The sequence below is a fragment of the Talpa occidentalis genome, unplaced genomic scaffold (genome assembly GCF_014898055.3).
Source record: "Talpa occidentalis isolate TD23 unplaced genomic scaffold, MPIMG_talOcc4v2.1 talOcc4.5, whole genome shotgun sequence".
In the NCBI taxonomy this organism is placed as follows: domain Eukaryota; kingdom Metazoa; phylum Chordata; class Mammalia; order Eulipotyphla; family Talpidae; genus Talpa; species Talpa occidentalis.
The window spans coordinates 98,791,321-98,811,864 of record NW_023604861.1 but is presented as its reverse complement, the minus strand read 5'-3'; the positions used below and the strand labels follow the sequence as shown (position 1 = coordinate 98,811,864).

Genomic DNA, 20,544 nt, shown 5'->3' with positions numbered 1-20,544 from the left:
GTTCAACAGCAGCAGCCTTGAGGAACAGCCTTACCCTGGTGCCTGGTTTGAGATGCAGCTGGACAAGATTATCAGTCTCATAGTGGAAATCCGTGGGAAGAGTAGTGGCTCGCCAATTCTGGTTCTCCAGAGTAGACTTGGTCAGAATAGTGGCAGCCTATTAATTTTTAAAAAGAGAAGTTTTTTAGGTATCTTTAACAAGAAAGCTCTTTTTTTTTTTTGGAAGGTGCTTGGGGTTTGAACAGCAGCAAAGATCAGAGTTCCCAGTTCTGTGTAAAAGAGTGATTCTGCTAGTCACTGTTCATATTCTAAAATTAATTCTCTCTTCCACTTAGTCTGGGACTATTTCTCAATTCCTTTAGGGACTGATGGAAAACAAAAGCCATTCATTTACTCTAAAAGTTAAATTTATAATGAATTTTAAAAATCTCTCATCAGAAAGGGAGAAAGGAATACAAAAAGTAACTGAAGAAAGCATGTGTCAATAAATCTGTACAAACCTTTGTTTTTCGAAAGTATACATCAAAGTCAATATCATCATCAAAGTCAATTTCAAAATCTTTCTTTGTGCTTTTCTTTCTGTTCTCTGATTGTGAGGCAGCGACTTCTGCAGAAATGAAAACAGATGTCAACATTGTTTCACCTCTCTGGCCAAAGTTATTTATGCCTCTCACAAGATCCAGGGCAGCCTTAGCCACAAGGCAGCATGTTTGAGAATCATAACAGCACTAGGAAAAGCAAATCACACATTTCATCCTTATTTTTTGTATGCTATCAAAATACATGATAATTCCTTCTTTTCAAAGACCAAATGCAAAACCTGGAAGGGCACAGTCCTTCAGAGTGCAGCCTCTTGCACTAACTCACGTGGGACCCTCCAGAGAGCATGGTCATTCCCACCAATGGCCACTGTTTGAAGTCATATGGATACTATCAAATAGTACAAAGTCATGGGCCCAATTTCCTTGACTCCAAGTACTCTTTCCACTCAGAGCCCTCAAACTTAACTGACCCCTTAACTCAGGCCAGGCCAACTGGAGGCCAGCTTATCTGTATGCTTCTTTAGCTTATCAGGAGACACAACAGGACAACGACTGGAATTTCCCTTCCTTAGCTAAACTGCTGAGTGACTTGTCATCTACACTCTTTTAAAGTTTCATCAAGAAGTACATACGTTTGTGTCGGGGTCTAAAGCGCCAGTGATCAGGGCCAGCCCACATCGACATGGTACGGGGACTAAAGTAGGAATATTCTCCAGGTTTCATGGATAGAAGGGGGCACATGGTCCTGATATCTCCATCTCCAAGGGGAATCATTTCTTCTCTGTAACACATGTGAAATCATGTTTTTACGTATATGTGAAGACTCTACCTAACCACTTCAACACAACTGAGACACATTTCTAAGTCCAATAATTCCTTAGTTTTTACTTAGTACTTTGCATTTAGTTTTGTATGATCATATTTATACAAGTACATCTGATATCTCAAAGTACTTCAAAAAACATAAGTTTGCCCATTTGATAGCTAAGAAAACAGTGGTAGAGAGAAAATAAGTTTTTACATAAGACTACACAGCTAGCAAATTGCCAAAGCTGAAGGTCAGCTCCACGATTTTTGCACACAAGACTTTCTGCCACACAAGATGACTACACATCCATTCTTCACCATCCTTCCATAAATGAAGGCTCCAACGTACACTGCTATGGTTCCTACCAAAACTGGAAAATATGTCATTCTAATTTATGTCCCCCAGATGACTGGGGGGCCCTCCATATAATCTGTCTGTGAAGCTATCCAGCTTTATTCTTTGTGGCGTGTGAAATGTCTAACTGGTCAGTCCAGTGTGGCAGATTTGGTTTGGTCGTTTAGCCTTTCTCCAAGGTACTAGACTATGTGAGGTAGCTTTCTCCTACAGGCCTCTGACACATCTGAAAGTGCTGTTATACTGCCCTCTAAAGGGAAATGTAACAGGAAACTTCAGACAACCAGGGGATTTTGGCCTGTATTGAGCAATGTATATAAATTCCATTCACATCAATCCCTATGGAATAAGCAAAAAAAAAAAAAAAAACTTTAAAAGAGGACTTTGCCTTTACCTGCAGAATCTTTAAAAAAAAAAAAAAAGGAAATTATATTTGTATATTGTGTAACTGAAACTTAAATTTAAAAATTAAAATACACTGAAAAAATGACATTCCTAGTCTGTAAGACCTAGTGCAGTAACAGAACCTGACACTAGTCTATGCTAAGTAGCACATGTCCTGCATTGTAAAGTCCAGAGGGAGAGAGAAGGCAGCTTCAACAGCATCTCCACTCAGTTCACATAAATCTTCCTCAGCTGAAGTTTTATTAATAGGGCTGGTAATTGATTGGGAACTTATAGGCCAAGTTACAAAGAGTTGGTTCCCAATCCCGGGGTGTCTGTGGGCCAAAAGGTTTGAATGCTAGTTATTTAGCAATTATTTCAAACACTATGCTACGTGGCAGATGCCCTACTGATCCCGACTCCCCCACCCACCCCAGCAACTGATTTAATCTGCAGTCTCCCTTTTCAAGTCCTGCCTCTTCCAAAACTTCTCTAATCCCCTCTGCAGGAACTCTATTTCTTTTACTCTGTCCCAATTCAGGGCCGCTCCAGCTTAGCACTGGTTCAGTCACACTGTACTAATACCTGCAGGTAAAAGCTGGCTGGGAGCAGTGTGCAGGCTGACTCTTCATTGCATACACGGAGCAGGCTGTGGTCTGTGCCTGAACCAAAGGTTAGGTCTTTAACCACAGTAAGCACCTTACAAAGAAAGGCACGTCTGCACACCAGACAAATCCACTAGATAACATATAGCTTCTGCTACAGGAAGAGGAGGTATACCCAAGCTGCTCTCAGACATACTTTCTCAGACATGTCCTTGCTAATGTCTGATGTGCACAGATGTTGAAGTGTTGCCATGTAGGGACGAATACGTGGGAATCCTATACAAAACTGGAGTCTATAATTCGGCACTGCCCCTACCTACCCTGAGCTAGACAAGCCCTCAAAGACCTTTCAGCAGAGTGCAGTGTTTTCAAGCCTAGGTGCATAGTACAATTATCTATGGAAATTCTGGGGAAAGTGACACAACACCTGGTCTTAGAGACTCAGTTGATTGGTCTGGGGTGGAGTATGTCATTCATAGCTCATCATACACAGCCAGGATTGGTCAAGACGCTAGGTGACTACTAGCTCCACCCCATAACTTACTGTGTGACATATTTGAGTCTGCTTCCTTAGCTGTAAAATGGATGTAACAGGCTCAGGATTGTTGCAAGGATAAAGTAATGAACAGGATTGTTGCAAGGATAAAGTAATGAACCTGTCATGGTGTCTGACACCAAGCCAGAATAAAAGCTCAATAAACACCAGATACTACTATTATCATCTAGTTCTGGTCCTTTGTTTTATGGCTGAGAAAGCTAAGACACCAAAAGGTGATGCCAGGTGCCCCATATTTCAGATATCCATGGGGAGGTCAGATCTAGTTCAGTCCACTTATTGAGCTCCTGGGGAAAGCCACCACCATGCCAAGGGTTAAGTAGAGTGTTTCAAGAAGGACAAAAACTCTAGTCTAGAGTTAGCTCAGGTTCTAGACTCTGGATTCTAAGATTTTGTTCTATTTGGGACTAGAAAAAGAAATGGAGACATTTGTTAATGAAATGGAAATGACTAAAGCCCTCTGCTACCATCAGTTCCTCAGATGTCATCTTACCGTTTAGGAGAAGCGATAGTGCCTCTTACACTTTGAAAATATGAGATCTCATCCCACCAGCCTGGTCACTATTACTCACTTAGAACACAGCCTGAGAAGGGGGACAAAATCACTGTGTTTACAGTGTAAGTCAGGAGAGGAGGGCGCCACAGGGCCTAAATGGTAAAATTTGTCTTCAGGTGCCAACTGGTTAGTCCTTCGATTTCTACTCAGATTTGAAGAGATGTTTTCAGTCTGACATTTCCCACATGGGCAAGGTGAGTTCCAGAAAGCAATCTACTATCCCGGGGACATCCAAGCAATGCTCTTGAAGGGATTTTGGCCTTGGTGGGAAATTACAATGGCAACTTCTGAGCTGTTTCACCTGTACTAATCCAGCTCAGCTATCCCTAGTCCCAGGTTGGCCAAACTGCAGTGGCAGAAGCAGGAGTTATCAGAGGGTCTGTTCTAATCTTGTGGAATCACCTAGAGGCCCATGCAAGACCTTGAGAGGCCCTCACATTAAAGGGTTATGGAACCCCACTCCTAAATCATAAATTCAAAATTAAAACAGTACTAACCTATTAAGTACATTAAGTTATGATTTTCTTTTTATGATGTTTATTAATCAAGACGGTATTACTACAGGCTAATTCTACCACCTCTCCAAACCCAGTCCAATATGCTCAATTTTGTTGCTTCTTTCATTCTCCAATTTTGCTCAGTACTGCCTTAACTTTCTGGCAACCCAACACTGCCCCGTTCCCTCTTTGCTTGACCCTTTAGGCAGGGGAGTTCCTTATGCCCATAAACGATATGGAATGATTTAGCCAAAAGTCAGACACAGGCAGTGCACAGAGGGAGCGTCCTCCATGGTACCGAAAGGCAAGTGGTAATAAGGAGCTATCATATCTCAGGCACTTCTTTTCAGCACCTCATATAATTTAGTTCTATCCTTATAAGCTCCTGCAGTGTCAGTTTTATACTCAATAATTGGCTGAGCCAACATTCCACCATGAGTCAGAATGGCCCGGTCAGTGCGGACAACACTGCACAGCGGTCCAGCCAATTCAGAGATGAAATGAGACTGTTCCGGCAGGGACTCTTAAGAACTGGTGGGACACTCCCAAGGGAACACCTTCTGTGGTCCAGAGAGCCTTACTGGTAACTTTCAACGTGGCGGGACTGCTCCCAGCTCCCAATCTCTGTCTGATCTCCAGCTACAGTGTGATTGGGCTCATCGCTGGCATCATCGTTGGCATCGAAGTCGTCCTCCAGGGGCCCATTTGGGAAGTCCCCGCAGTCATTCTCCTCTACCTCTGCATTGATGTCAAACACCTGATCATTCTTCTTAAACTTGTCCACCAAGGCCGATACAGACTGGAGGGGACAAAGAGAGGATCAATTTCCCCTATTCCTACAACCACCCAGTTAGGAGGAACAGTCTTACTAGATGTGCCTTCTTGCCTCAAAATTACAGTTTCCAGCCTTCTTTCCGCTCCTTCCCCCAGAGTAAATGTTCTCATGATAGTAAAGCGCTGAGGAAGTTTATATTGTGCAGCACAGGATGAAGCTGTTTTGTCGCTAGGCACACTTTGTAAAACAGGAATCTGTGTCCATTAACTACATGTTTAGAGAAAACAGTTTTCCATGGAGACCATTTATTTTGGAAACTGTAGTAAGTAGGCTAAAGGGGGCCATGCTAAAAATAAACAGAGGAAAGCTCTACACATGACAATTTCTCAGAAAACTCTGTGCCAAGGGACTCAACCCTGAAGAGCAGGAAATTCCTCGAGCTTGACAGCAGTCTGAAAAACCAGCGGCCACTGAGAGATCCATGTTCAAGAGTAAATTTGGTTAAAAAGGTACACCCAGGAATGGCAGAGCTGCCTTACCGTAGGGAAGCAAAGAAGAGGGACAGAAAACTGATCCCAGAATTCCTTTAGCTGTCTAATGTTCCTGCTGGAGTTCACAGTCACACTCCCACAGTCCCCCTCCCCCTGAGGTTTTGGTCCCTAGAGAAGGGCCAAAGGAAATATTTTCTGTACTCCTGGCTAAATAAAAATGATGCCACAGTTTTGGTTCCCACTGGGCAGAACTAATTTGAGGCCATCGCACTGAAACCATGAGCTATTGGAGAAATGCCCAAGCCCTCAGAAGTCCAAAAGTTGACCACACCTCATTATGTGTTTCACTGTCCCATTTAGTGAACTGGAACCCAGCCAGGGAAGGGCAGATCTGGCGATCTTCCACACACTGCTGCAAGGGTGCTGGAGAGGACAGGAAGAACATGAAGAGGGCTTAGAGGTGGGCGGAGCACAGTCCTCAGAGGCACTGGTCTCACAGGCTGCTCTCCCAGGAGAGGGCAGACGCTCAGACACACAACCACACTGGAAGTAGTCTCCACCCTGGCATCTAAAGAATTAGTAAAAACACTAGAGCAGAAACCTGAAACATCCACTGACTCTGAAATGGGCTCCATCCCCTGTGCTATAGTTAAGAAATCAAAATCCCTCCCTCAAAGTGTAGTAAGTGACAAGCAATAATGCAATGTTACTTATTTTAGTCCCAATTAAACCAGCTACAGATTACCCACCTCAACACTAGAACCCCAGTTTGAGAGCATAAACTTGGTGGCTGGCCTTCATGCCCACCTGGGCCTGTCATAAAATCATCAGGTGGAGGCTCCCTGGGGGCAGGAGTGGAGGGGTAAGATGGGAGGGGTATTGAAAACCCTTGCCAAGTCAGTACGAAGGAGTGGCAACAGAAAGGGTCCATTCTCAGGTCACCACAGGGGAGTCTGAAAAACTCACAACATGCTCTTCTCTTTGGGAGCCCCAGGCAAATAAAAATAAGGTCTCTCTGGTTTGACAAAAGTCTCTTTAAAGCCCCCTTCCCTGAGTCCAAACTCTGATACTCCAGGGTGAGCCTGGGACTCTAGGACTCTAAGAGGTGCTGTGAGAACTGTAGCTAATGGAGATACTTGAGGAATTAGCTACTATTAGCATTTATTTTAAGACTCCAGAAAGTAGGAAAAGTTAGTTTCTCCTGAAAAGATACCTAATTTGGTGATACAGAAGCACCTTTTGGGCAATTTAAATAAGCAACATAGAACATGATGGGCTTATTTACACCCCATGGTAATACGGAACCACTGCAATCACTGAAATGCTCTGGTAAAAGGCACTGCATGTACTTACCTTTTAAATCTGTCATTTCTACCCAACCTAAATCTGGCAACTCAAGAGATTCTCCAGTGGAGAGTATCTGGACATCAGAAGGAAAAAGCAGCTCACTCCTGTAGTCACTGCAATGGAGGGTAGAGAGAAATACTCCTGCAGTGCTACACTCATCAAATGCGGCTGCAGTCTTCTGAAACATGGGATCAATCTGAGTACAGGAATAAAAAGGAAGGAAGAATGATAATATGTAAACAGAAAAATGCATAAAGTTTCACTCATTGGATCCTGCTCATTCACACCTTCATATATTAGATGAAGTTTCTCTGCACATTATCAAGAACAGCAATGAGGAAGAGGCTTTCTAAATGATTAGGTAAAATCCCATCCCAGTAGATACCAGTTCAAAAGAAAGGGAGCATGTGGCCAGATGATTAAATGCATTCACATCAAGCACACAGCACATGGTCACAGGCTTATACCATGCCAATTTGTTTGTTCACAATATACCTGAACAGATATCTTTCTGCTGTTCCCTTTCTAAGGTCACAGTTTTCAAATGGCTATCTCCAGTGGAATGCGATCCCAACATCTATTATTTTTCTTTTGTTTTGTAAAGATTTATTTATTTATGTATACAAGAGCTGGGGTACAGGACAGAGGTGCAGGGTGGTGAGAGGATTCACCAGAGACAGAGTGGGGAACAGAATAGGCAAACAGACCGAAATACACTGCTGAGGGGAGCACAGAGTGAGGCAGGAAAGGTCTGCTACACCATGTGGGTCACCTCCCTGGCCGGCTGGGGGTGGAACTCGCGTTGCAGTGGCTGCGGATAGCTTCATAGTGCCGAGACTTAACCTCTTGCGCCACCAGGGAGGCCCTATTATTTTTCTAAACAGAAATATTTTCGGGCCTCCCTGGTGGCGCAAGGGGTTAAGGAGCAACTTATGAAGCTGTTAGTAGCCACTGCAGCATGAGTTCAATCCCCAGCCAGGAAGCTACCCATGTAGCGCAGCAGACCTCTCCTGACTTGCCTGCTGCTCCCCTCAGCAGTGTATTTCAGTCATTCCTCCTGTCTGTTCCCCACTCTGTCTCTGGTGAATCCTCTCACCCCCCCACCTCTGGCCTATACCCTGGTTCTTGTATGCATAGATGAATAAATCTTAAAAATAAATAATAAACAGAGAAATATTTTCAAAGATTTGGAGAACACTATTAAGAAATCCAGACAAAGTACATGTACAGTTGTGTGGGTAAAACATGAGAGAAGTTGTAAGAAGGTTCCCCAAACTGGGTCAAAGCAGAGTGGCATTTCTAGGTATCCCCAAGCCCAAAGGCACAACAGGGCACCAAGCATAAGAACAAGGACGGGGCAAGGCACATGCACATGTAGCAAGAGGGTAGAAGTCATGGACAGGTGGTCCTAAGACAGGAAATAATTGGGTACTGGAATCATAAATCTTCCTGATGCCTCAGGCTACTATGGTGAGAGGAATGTGCATATAACATGTGGCTCCTTGACTCCCTTGGAACTAAGCCTAACTCACTGGACTGAGACTCTCCTCTCACCTCCCCAAGCCACCTCATTGTCTGCTGGTCCCAAGTAACAGATATAGCCCTTCATGTCCTCCCAACCTCCTTATCCCTCATCCAGTTAGCAACATGGCCTAGTGAGTTGAGTTTTCCTCCCAGTGTCTCTACCACATCACTTCCTTTCCAACTTCATTATCACCATCACAACCCTTACCTGCATTAACCTCATGTTGGTCTCTCCCACTTGCTATCTTAAAAACACCAGTGCTGGCACTTTCCCCTTTCCTCCAGTGCCAATCAGAGCAATGGTCTCCCAGGGGAGTCGACACCCCTTAAGGATCTTGAGTAGGCAGTGAATGAAACTCAGCATTTCAAAGAGTCAACACGGAAATTGTATACTCACCCACATTAAAGCTGAAAACACTAAGATAAATTTCCTTACTTTTGTCTAAAACTCTATCTGCCAGTGTGAGAAATGGTTCTTCCATGTAAATTAGATGTTACTGGCATCTTTGAGTAAATTGATGGGAAAATGAATTACTGTTAACTGCATAGTTTGGATAGATGAATCCCTTGAAACAGGGATCCAGAGCAAGGAAGAATAACCGTAATAGAAGGTCTTGGTAAAGAGGCCACATGTTAAAGTTCAGGGTCATTTCAATTTACAATTAAATTCTCAGTTCTAGGGCCTCCCCGGTGGCGCAGCGGTTGAGCGCTGGGTTGCGAAGCTGCGCGCGGCCTCTGCGGCGCCGGTTCGATCCCCGGCTGCTCCCCGGCCACCGGAGGAGGGTCCCACATGGCGCGCAGACCTCTCCTGCCGCCCGCTGCTCCCCTCAGCAGTGTACTTCGGTCCTTCTGCCTGATCTGCTCCCCGCTCTGGCTCTGGTGAATTCTCTCGCCCTCCCGCGCTTCTGACTGTACCCAGTGCATGTATAAACAAAACAAACAAAGAAACCAGCAAACAAATAAATAAAGCATGCCTCTATAAAAAAAAAAATAAATAAATAAATAAATAAAAAAAATAAATTCTCAGTTCTAGCCAAGCTTGTACAATGTCCCGATTCCTGCTGCTCTGTGGCCTTTACTTATGTCTGTTTTTCTAAGGCGATTGCCTCTGCCTTCTTGTCAATGTCCACTTGACAAATACCTGCCCTTCCTTCAAGGTGCACTTCAAATCTCACCTCTTCCAGAAACCCTCACCTCCACCCACTCTCTCTCCCATAGTATGTGCCTTGACCTTCCTTGAATTGTGTCTATTTATGTGATCACGGTACAAAGAACTGGAGCATGACCAGGTTGAAAACCACCCCTACAATAGCAAGCATTTTGCACAGAGTAGACAGATGTGTCCAAAACACAAACAAGCTCTCGCCACTGATCTAGACTCAGCCAAGACAGCGTTTGCTTTCTAATCTCCTCTCCATCTCAAGGGAAGACAAGTTCAATAAACAGTTGAAACTTTAAATTTTAAGTTTGTGTAATCACTCCCGTTTTCATCTTCTGTACTTTTGGCTACAAGTCTACAGCAGATTACAGAGCCAAAAAAAGCTTTCCAGGGCTGGGATACTTGGTGTTTCTCCACGACTCTGCTGATTTCACTTGGCAGAAATACACCACAGCCTAAGAATTGCAGGCCCAGAGGGAGCAGCGCTGCTTGCTGTCTAGTCTTTATAACAATAGGAGAGGCTAATGCAGCCTCGTCAGGCTCAGAGAAATGGATCTACCTGGCAAGAAAAAAAATTGGAAAACAGAATTTCTAGCCATACTGTTGTTAACAATTCCTGACTGTATTCATTTCACTGTAGAACCAGAAGGAAACTAAGAATGATAGTAAAATAAATATTCGGATTACCCAAGAAGGGAAAAAACAAGAAGTAGGACAAGCAAGGGAAGGAAAGAGGATTTAACTCCTCTTTGGATGTGTACAACATATTAATTACATGGCTCTGTAATCTGCTGTAAACCTTACAGATGGTGTAAAGCACCTTGACAAAAACTGATTCACTAATACAACCCACATGTGAGTTACCTGCTTTCATAGATTAACAAAGTAAGATTCAGAGCCTAGCCCCAGGCCATATAGCTAAAACAGTAGAACCGGAATATAAACTTTAAAAACTTAAAGGCTCCAAAGCTGGCACACCTGAGGTCAATGTGCCACGCTTGCCTCAGGATCATCCAACACTGTCCTCACAGGTTGGAGCCACGAGGCAGTCCAGAGTAGAAATGCCTGCCCTGGCTCAGCCCCATCACTGAGTGATCACAGGGCCCTCTAGACTCAGTCATCAGCAAAATTTCCTGTATTGCCACCTCTTCCCTAACGGTTCTCACCACCTACTTGCTCTGACCTGGTCATTCTCAATGAGGGCAATATCACTCTCAAAGGGTGAGCGTTCCAGAGGAAAAGTGAAGAAAATCTCAGAAATTACAGGTTTCTCCAAACTTGAACCCTACCTGATAAAATCACATTCCTTTGTAATTAATTTCAAGGAGGAAAGGTGGGAACAAAGCATCTAAAAAGGCTCTAGAGGGCAGGGGGAGGGAGACAATAGTAAAAGACTGAGCAGCATTGTTCTAATGGAGCCCAGTGTCCACGCAGGGATGCTGCTTGCCCTGTGGACTTCTCCAGTGGCGCTGCCTCCTCTTCCGCAGCCAGCAAACCACATGGGTTACACGATTTCCTTGCAGCTCACTGCTGCTTCCAGACTATGCTACTTTCTAATTCCTAAAACCCTCAGGTTTGAACACAACAAACTTTACCACTCTCCATCTATCTATATCACAATCATCACCAATGCCCAGGTCACAGCCCTAACTACCCCTTTCTTAATTGGCTTAGTACTAGTCGTCTTTAACTACTGTTACAGTTTTTGAAAATTTCAATATCCATATGTTGATCCTTCCAATACTCTGGCCTCCCACTTTCCTGAAATCCTCTCATTGGGTGAGAGGATCCTGCCTTGGGTGGTACCTTAAGAACCCCAGGACTCTCATATGATCCCCACAGTGTCTCAGTTTTTCACTCCCTTGTCTTGTCTCTGAATTGAACCATTAACCATGACTGCAACTTTTCCATATGCTCAAGTCCAAGTGCCCTCCCTGACAACCACCTCCTGCCTTTCCAGCCTACACCTTCTTGTCTCCAACACCAGTAAGTCTTTGGCTCCACCAGGCCCTGCAATCTACAGATTATATGGCCTTACACTGTGTCTCCTTTCCCAGCTAAAACTCCATAAAATTCCATACAACCACTCCTTTGCAGATGCTTTTAACTCCAGTGCCCCTTTCTAGTTGTGTCTCACTCACTCAGCTAAACACAATCCAGCTTTCTGCCTTCTCCTTGCATGTATTCACACATCTAATCATGTTGAAGAAAGGCAAAAATCATGCAAACTGACCTCACTTTCCATCCCTCTGCTGCTGCCATCAAGCAGACCCTAAGTGTTGTCTGGCAAGTTATAGTTCCCTTATCCACTCACCTGCCTACCCTCTCAGTGACTCCTTTTCTCTCTTCAAACCTCCAACACTCTCTGTCAATTGAAAATCTAGCTTCCTATTTAATTGACGAGGGGATGAAGGGAACACCCAGAAAAAAATATCAAGAACTCCCATGAGCACACACTAAACCCCATCTCCCATCAGCCACACGCTCCTTAGTCAAGTCCATCTATGCCGTGCATTCCTTTCCCATCCTACCTGCTCACAGATACTGCTCTAGTTAGTTCTCTTTCCTGTATCATCATCAACTCCTTCTTCACTAGATTGATGCTATCAACAAGTAAAAATGCCATTAATTCTCCCATTTGAAAAACAAGAGTGGACCTTATTTGTCCATCCACTTGTCATCCTATCATGATGCTCTAGTTTGTATCAAAACTTCAGAAGAACTGCCTATCAGTGTCTTCACTCCTCTCCTCCCATTTGTTCCCCCTTCCCAACATATTAAACCTACAAGAGTGGTGAAGTAGTAATATGAGCCTCTGCAGAACTTTTATTTAGATTCTCCAATGAATAACATTTTGCATATTTGCTTTCTCTCTCTCCCTCAACTCTCAAAAGATCCTTTAGGAAAATAGATATTACAACATTTGTCTCTCCACCAGTTATTGAGCTATTTATTGCCTCTCAGCTCCAAACCTACTCTTCCATCCTCTGCTGCGATGCTGGGTTTGGGACTACATTTAGTTTTGCCAGCAGCTCCACGCTGCACTCCACCAATAGGGGGCACTAAAAGGAGTTTGCAGGGCTAGACGAAGGGCCTTACTTTTTTCTGTAGGCTTCCAATTCTTATGAGTGTCACCAGCAGTGCTTCTTCACTCCAGCTATAGCAGGGCATATCTGGCAGCAGCTGAGTGCAATTTGCACTTTTCCCTCACACTCATAGAAACAACCCCGTTGTGTGCCTCTTAGGGACCCCACCAGCAAGCAGCATGCCCTCCTCAGAGGTCGGACCCTTCACCTACAAGTCCCGAGAAATATTGTCTTTCATGGTAAAATTAAGAAAGCATTGTAGTTAACACCTATTTGCTTTAAATTAACTGTGCTATTTATAAGCGAGGCCTTCAGTACCATTTCTTTAAACAAATTCCTTAGAATTTGCTAGATCATATAAGATCATTTAGTACAAGGACTCTGGAGCCAGTCAGTCCACTTAGTTTCAAATCCTAGCTTGTTAACTAGGTATGTCATATTTGTAAGTTACCTAACAGACTTGCACCTCAATCAGCTCTTCAGAAATTAACAAAGACATGGGGATTAAATAAGTTAACACAGGTCGCCATCTGTGTGGCATCTTAGGGCGGCTCAGGGCATCCAGTAAACACATAATAAATGTCAGTTTTTGTCACCACTGCCATATGTACCAAGAAAGGAAATTAAATGTTTCAATCAATCAGATTTCTCAGTAATTTGTCATCTTTTCCTACCCAATCATTCTGAAATACTAAGGGGATTTACCCTTTCAAACCTCACTGTAAAGCTAAAAGATGATAATGCAGATACCAGCTGAATACTCCTTTGAGGCCTAAACAAGCACATACCGGGCCTCCCCGGTGGCGCAGCGGTTGAGCTCTGGGTTGCGAAGCTGCCCGCAGCCTCTGCAGCGCCGGTTCAATACCCCGCTGCTCCCCGGCCACCGGAGGAGGGTCCCACATGGCTCGCAGACCTCTCCCGCCGCCCACTGCTCCCCTCAGCAGTGTACTTCGTCATTCTGCCTGCTCTGCTCCCTGCTCTGGCTCTGGTGAATTCTCTCACCCTCCTGCGCTTCTGACTGGACCCAGTGCTTGTTATGTATGTATGTATAAATAAATAAATAAATCTTTAAAAAAAAAAAACAAGCACATACCAGCAAGGCAGGCTTAGCCCCTCCATATTTCAATCCCTCGTGCTCTGAATTAGCCAAAGACCACAATGCGTACACAGTTCCTCACCTCACACTTTCGATCTGCTTCAGAGACATTGAGGTTATTTATATTCTGCTCAATGGTTTTGTATGACTGCTTCTTCTTAGGCTTTGGAACCTTTCTGGTTGTTCCCATTTCAGTAGCATTTCTATCTAAAAGAGAAATAAGACTGTTTATGCAAGGATTGTTTTTGGAGAACTAACTTACTAATTCAAACTCCTCAAAACTCTAAAGAGTAATCGCAATTTAAATGCATGCCACCCTCTCACAACAATCTAACTAGCAGTTGATGGAACAACCACACTAGTAGATTAAGTTTTTAGTTTATAAGACAAATTAATTTCTGAAAACCCCTAAATCAGAACCTCCCTACTTGATGATATTTACTCAATCTTGCCTAAATAAAATCCAAAAGCTCCCATAAGCTCCTTCTCTTTTTTGAAGAAAAGCAATTCTAGCATTTGACTGTTATGTATACTGTACAATGTACAAACTTGGAAAACATCCAAGTTTTTAGTAGCAGTAAATATTCTTATGGCTTCATCCCAATATGTTGCTCAAATAATAATATGCCACACGCTTTTAAAAGCCCATTAAATCTAGATCCCAATCCATGTACCTTCACCATGGCTCTCTCCTTCTTCTGGAGATGGCGCATCTTTGCCCAGTCCCCCCAAGACTCTGTAAACATCAGCGTGGACGGCATCAACGCGCACCGCATAGATCTTGGTGCTAGCATCCAGAGTGCCCGCAGCCACCTAGCCACACAAGCAGAACTGTATTCATGAGCATGCATGAAAAGGGGCTTCTTAACAGGCAAAACACAGCAAGCTTCAGAAAATATTTACTTTCCCTTAAGAAACAAATGGCAGGCCTCCCTGGTGGCGCAAGGGGTTAAGATGCAGCCTATAGGGCCTCCCTGTTGGCGCAGTAGTTGAGCGCTGGGTTGCCAAGCTGCCCACAGCCTCTGCAGCGCCGGTTCGATCCCCGGCTGCTCCCCGGCCACCGGAGGAGGGTCCCACATGGCGCGCAGACCTCTCCTGCCGCCCGCTGCTCCCCTCAGCAGTGTACTTCGGTCCTTCTGCCTGCTCTGCTCCCCGCTCTGGCTCTGGTGAATTCTCTCACCCTCCCGCGCTTCTGACTGTACCCAGTGCTTGCATAAATAAAAATAAATAAATAAATAAATAAATCTTAAAAAAAAATATATAAGATGCAGCCTATAAAGCAATCTGCAGCCACTGCAGCATGAATTTGATCCCTGGCCAGGGAGCTACCCACATGGTACAGCAGACCTCTCCTGACTCACCCACTGCTCCCCTCAGCAGTGTATTTCAGTCAGTCTGCCTGTTCTGTCCCCCACTCTGTCTCTGGTGAATCCTCTCACCCCCCACACTTCTGGCCTGTGTCCCAGTTCTTGCATGCATAAATAAATAAATCTTTAAAGAAAAAAAGAAAGAAAGAAATGGCAAAGATTCCCCTAAGACGCAACAGAAAAATATCTTTTCTACATTTCATCAGTTTAGGAAAGAAAAGTGATGTAGTTAATAAAATGTCTTAAACAAGAAAGGCTCTCCTCATGTATTTGTAAAATTAAATAGTATACTATGGTAAGTGTTAGAAATAATCAATTTGGATACAAAAGAAAGTGGATTTTTCTTACTTTAAAGTTGGTCGGTTCGGTGTCTTTCTGTTTAAGAATCTCTAACATAAAATCAATCAAGTGTAAGCCAAAAGCATTCTTGGTAGTGATTTTCTGAAAACAGAAAATTGCACAAAGATTTGTTATTTATAGCCTAGGTTCATGTAAATACTGCTACCCCGAAAGAGAACATCAAGTTTTTATTACATTGGAACATCCCACATTTCACCATAGATACCAATTTCCACAAACACCTAGTGACATTGTTAGCGGAACGGGATGTCCTAAAGCTAATTTCATACAGGCTTTGTGGACTCCACCCCCACCCCAGGCCAAAGCCAAAGACACTGGGAACTCCAAATCCCATCACCACCAAAGGGAAGGTGGCTGGGACCTGAGGGTGGGGTTAAGCAGCCAGGTTGATAAAAAGGCAGACACGTGGGCTTTGGGGGGGGTTCCCCCATTTTGGCTCTCCGCCAGCTAGCAGCGACTGGCCAGCTCTGAGAGTGACTTTGGGTTTCCAGGTTGGCGGATCGGGTAGGACGCATTAAAGACTTTATTTCCCTATTTTCTCCCTGAGTTGTACATTTTCCTTATTTCCTTTTCCCTTGTAAATAAACCTTTTATTAACCTTTTGTGTGTGCCTGTAGTGGAGTATTAATAAGTCCCTTGTAAGCGCGCGGGTGAGGACCCACAGCCAGGAACCCGTTCAATATGGGGGCTGCTCTATAACAACATCACTAAATCCACAGGTGCAGTTTTTCATATTTAAGGTGTACAAAGACAGTACACAACTCTTTAGTGTTCACTGTGCACAAAGGGACTCAGTCACCCTCAAAATGACCATGAGGGGCCTCCCCGGTGGCGCAGCGGTTGAGCGCTGGGTTGCGAAGCTGCCCGCGGCCTCTGCGGCGCCGGTTCGATCCCCGGCTGCTCCCCGGCCACCGGCGGAGGATCCCACATGGCGCGCAGACCTCTCCTGCCGCCCGCTGCTCCCCTCAGCGGTGTACTTCGGTCCTTCTGCCTGCTCTGCTCCCCGCTCTGGCTCTGGTGGATTCTCTCACCCTCCCGCGCTTCTGACTGTACCCAGTGCATGTATAAACAAAACAAACAAACAAACAAACAAAATAAATAAATAAAAACATGCCTCTATTTAAAAAAAAAAAAAAAAAATGACCATGAGGCAGGTACTCTTCTCATTCTCATTTTACAGAGGACCCTGCAGCAGAGTGGTTAGGGGACTTGCCAAGGTCACACAGCTTTAAGTGGCAGGATTCCAACACAGTCCAGATCTAGAATTCAACAGTTAGCTCACCACCCTACTAATCTGTCTATTTACTCTCTAGTTCTAAAACTCACAAGTAACCCTTATGTCGTGCTGCCTCTCTGCATTCATTGCAGGGAACAGACAATCTGTCAGAAGGAGCAAGAAAGGTATGTAAGAAACAGTGAAACCATACTGAAAAAAAGTAGCTTCAAGAGTTACTGGAGAATAAAAGCACACAACTATTACAATCATGCACTCTACAGAATCAATAAGGCTAGATTTCCACTGCAATCAGGTTGTCAAATCTTTAATATTTAACCAGCAGATACTCACATTTTCAGTGGACAGTTTGATACAGGTGGAGTAATGTTCTGTGATCTGTGTGTTTGTAAACTTAGGAGTTGTAGATGAAACGTCAACATTCCTAAATTAAAAACAAAAAACTCTGCAAAGATCCATAATACTGTAACTTTTCAAAGTTCAGACCCAGAATCCACAAGGTATTATGGAACTATGAGACCCATGTAATCCACATCAAGGAGGCCACCCCAGGGCGGCAGCTCAGAAAACACTCACCTGCTGGAGGGGGAGGCTAGCAAATGAGGTGAGTCTGTGTTGAACTGCAAGTCAAAGACCCTGGAGCGCCTGCGTTGCAGCCGCTCCTTTTCATCATCATTCTGAGGAAAGTCTTCAAGAACCGGCGTGCCAGGAGTACTGAGAGGGGCCTTCCTGGGCAGGGCCATCGAGAATACCCTTTCTGCAGGTGAGGAGGCACCAGGGGGATGTCCACGGGTCTCTGAAGAAGAGTTATTCATTGTAGCTAACAGAGATGGAACAGAACCCTTGCTCAAGAAACTGGCAACATAACATTTCCTGTATCTAAAGGAGTATTGGGGGCCTGTCACAATGGGAAAATTCACTGCATATTGCCCACCAAGATCTTTTTCAACTCTAATATTCTATAGCTAGAACCTCTATAGTTTGGGTTCTGGGGCAGGGATAGATGGAGGAGGGTCAGGGAGGCAGCTCTCAGTGATGGATGCTTCTGGCACAATCAGGGACAAATACCCACCATGTACACTGTGAACCTAACACACTGCATGGAATATAAAGGTGGGTAAGTTAAGGTTGCTGCCCTGATGAGCACACAAACTAACAGAACACACACAGCCATAAAGACATCCAAGAAAGAGATAAGATGCTGAGCCAAGGGTGAAGTAAGGGGCACCAAGTCAGACAGGATAGTTCTTATCCCTGGGGGGAGACAGACAACAGGTGTAACTATATAAAAATAAATAGAATGCTCCAAAGAATCACCCACAATTACTTGCTAAATACAAAGGGAAAATCATCTTTCACAACAAACTAGTTATCACTATGTTAACCGAGCAAGCAAATATAGCCTTGGTAAACGTGGGACAATTTGAAACTTCGTCATCTTCTGAAAGGATGAAATATGAAATTCACAGCATCATCCATATTTTTGCCAAAGATAGAAGTTTATCCAAATTTAACTCAGACTTTAGATCTAACTACCAGTTTATAAGAAATACAAGGACCAGAAGAACAATAAATAATATTACACACAAGGAAACATTCAGACAAATCCAAACGTGGGGCAGTTTATAAGACAACTGGCTTAGTCTCTTTAAAAAAGTCAATGTCAAAAAAATGTTTTAAAGTAGGGAGATCTTCTTGATTAAAAGAAACAGAAATCATATAAACCAAAAACACTGCCTGAATATTCAGTCAACCCTTGACCAAACAAAAAGAAAATCATCCATAAACAGCATTTTGGGGATAACTAGGGAAATACAGAATATAGTCTTGATATTAGATAACATTACGGAATTGATTTTTATTTCCCTAGGTGTGACAATGATATTATGGTAGGCAGCATGAGGAACAACTAAGGATAATACGACACGTGCAAATTTCCACTGAATCAGTCAAAAATATATGTGAGGACTAAGATAAAGTAAATACAGCAAAATGCTAACAACTGCTAGATCTAGGGAGTGGGTATAAGGGTGGTTATTGTCTTAGATTTTCAATTTCCCTATATGTTTGAACATTTTCATACGAAGCCAGAAAATACATGGCCAAGTTAGATGGAGATAAAAGCTATAGAGAAAAGTAAATCACAGAAGGAAAATGAGGGCTGGGGAATGGAGGTGGGAGGTCTTTTAAATCTATTGGTCAGAGAAGACGCTACCAAGAAGGTAATATCAAAATCAAGACCAATGCAGATATCAGAGGGAAACAAGGGAAATACCAAGTGCAGAGGTGGGAAAACACACCTGGTATGGGTGAGGAGTCCAGTGCAGCTAAAGCAGGATAATCCAAGGGGAGGAGAACAAAAGTGAAGAGGTAATAGGGTGTCAGACTTTCCAGGGTCTAATAGAGCAGAAATACCAGTTAGTAAGAATAAGGAAAGACAACTGGAAAGGGTATATGAACCTTACGTATGGGCCGCTGCAAAAACCTCTGGCTTTCATGTGGAAAGAGAAGAGAGGTGATTAGAGGGAGGTGAGGAGAAGAGTAAAATGAGCTAATTTATGTTTCAAGAAGAACCCTCTGGCTGTCATGCTGAAAACAGACTGAAAAAAGAGCAAGAATTGACAAGCAGGCTTTGGAAAACTGTATTATTTAACCTAGCATGTTTTCAAATTTAAAGTTGCCAGTAGACCTTCGAGTAATTTTAATCTCTTCCCCCAACAGGAACTTGCAGTTTTAACATTCAGAGAGTCAGAAACTGCCAGCTTTTTCTACTCAACTAGAGAAATGTTAACATGTTCTTTAAGCATCACTGTCAAGCATAGCCCTCCTCCCCCAAAACACACCGGCCATAACAGTTTGCAGAAAACAGGGTAAACAAAGCTATAAGAAAAAGTCTAAGCTGCTGTTCCTGATTCCTACAAAGGACACCCCAAGTCAGCATTGCTGCAGTATTGGGAAGTTCTTATTTGTTCTGCTCTCTAGACAGCTCCACACAGAAAAATGCCACTGCTCAATAGGGACCTTGAATAATTGATAATTTTGGTCTTGTTTGTTAAGAGGGCCAGAGGAAAAATGAAAGAGTGACATCTCTCCTGTTTTGAATATTCTTTGAGAGCTCAAACTAGTGCCTGCTTGGGTAAGTAAACAAGTAGTTGTATCAGCTTTGTTCTTTAGAACAGTGGTAAGAAACTACAGAATACTGAAACCAAAAGCATTAAAGCTCAGATGCACTACCTCCACTTTTTGGGTTCAAGCTACAGATGATCCATGTTTGATTAAAATGTTATTAAAAAGTAATCACATTTCAAATTATTTCAGTTGTCCCTGTTAAGTGAAACCGCCATGAGAATTCGCCCATTCTGAGTGCATGCTAACAGTGAGGAAGCCAGAGCAAAAGGAGACATAGGTTCTTTGAAGATATGTCAAATGTTAAACATCTTCCAAATCTAACCACCAGTCTTCCCACTTCCCACAGGAAGTTTGAAATACATTATTTTTGTGGGAGAATTACAGAAAGATCACAGAACACTTTAGACCATACATGTAGCAGTTCACAATTTATCTTTGTGTGTTTAGATGTGTGTGGAATACCTGTCTCCGTTAGTGGAAGTTAATTACTGTAATGGCAGGGGGGAAAAGCAACATGACTGCATATGGACCTTTCACCACCAATGTCCCATCAAGTATTCTTCCTACTGCCTAAACCTATCCATGTAGCTAACTTTTAATATGTACATTTTCACATTATATAAATGCCTTTTTTACATTATGAAAACTCCTAATCAGCCTATCTTGTTTAGATT

At 43.4% G+C, this 20,544-nt stretch overlaps 1 protein-coding gene across 1 annotated transcript in view; it reads right to left on the bottom strand.

The window, feature by feature from the left end:
- Positions 1–20,544, bottom strand: part of NCAPH (non-SMC condensin I complex subunit H) — a 32,853-nt gene that overhangs the window by 9,797 nt on the left and 2,512 nt on the right. The window contains exons 2-12 of the mRNA XM_037527870.2: positions 17,318–17,537; positions 17,075–17,165; positions 15,496–15,588; positions 14,455–14,593; positions 13,863–13,987; positions 6,922–7,111; positions 5,900–5,991; positions 4,884–5,101; positions 1,175–1,323; positions 501–607; positions 35–157 (exon numbers count right to left, since the gene is read on the bottom strand). Of these exons, the coding sequence (XP_037383767.1) occupies positions 35–157; positions 501–607; positions 1,175–1,323; positions 4,884–5,101; positions 5,900–5,991; positions 6,922–7,111; positions 13,863–13,987; positions 14,455–14,593; positions 15,496–15,588; positions 17,075–17,165; positions 17,318–17,537 (1,547 nt within the window). The remainder of the gene's footprint in view (positions 1–34; positions 158–500; positions 608–1,174; positions 1,324–4,883; positions 5,102–5,899; positions 5,992–6,921; positions 7,112–13,862; positions 13,988–14,454; positions 14,594–15,495; positions 15,589–17,074; positions 17,166–17,317; positions 17,538–20,544) is intronic.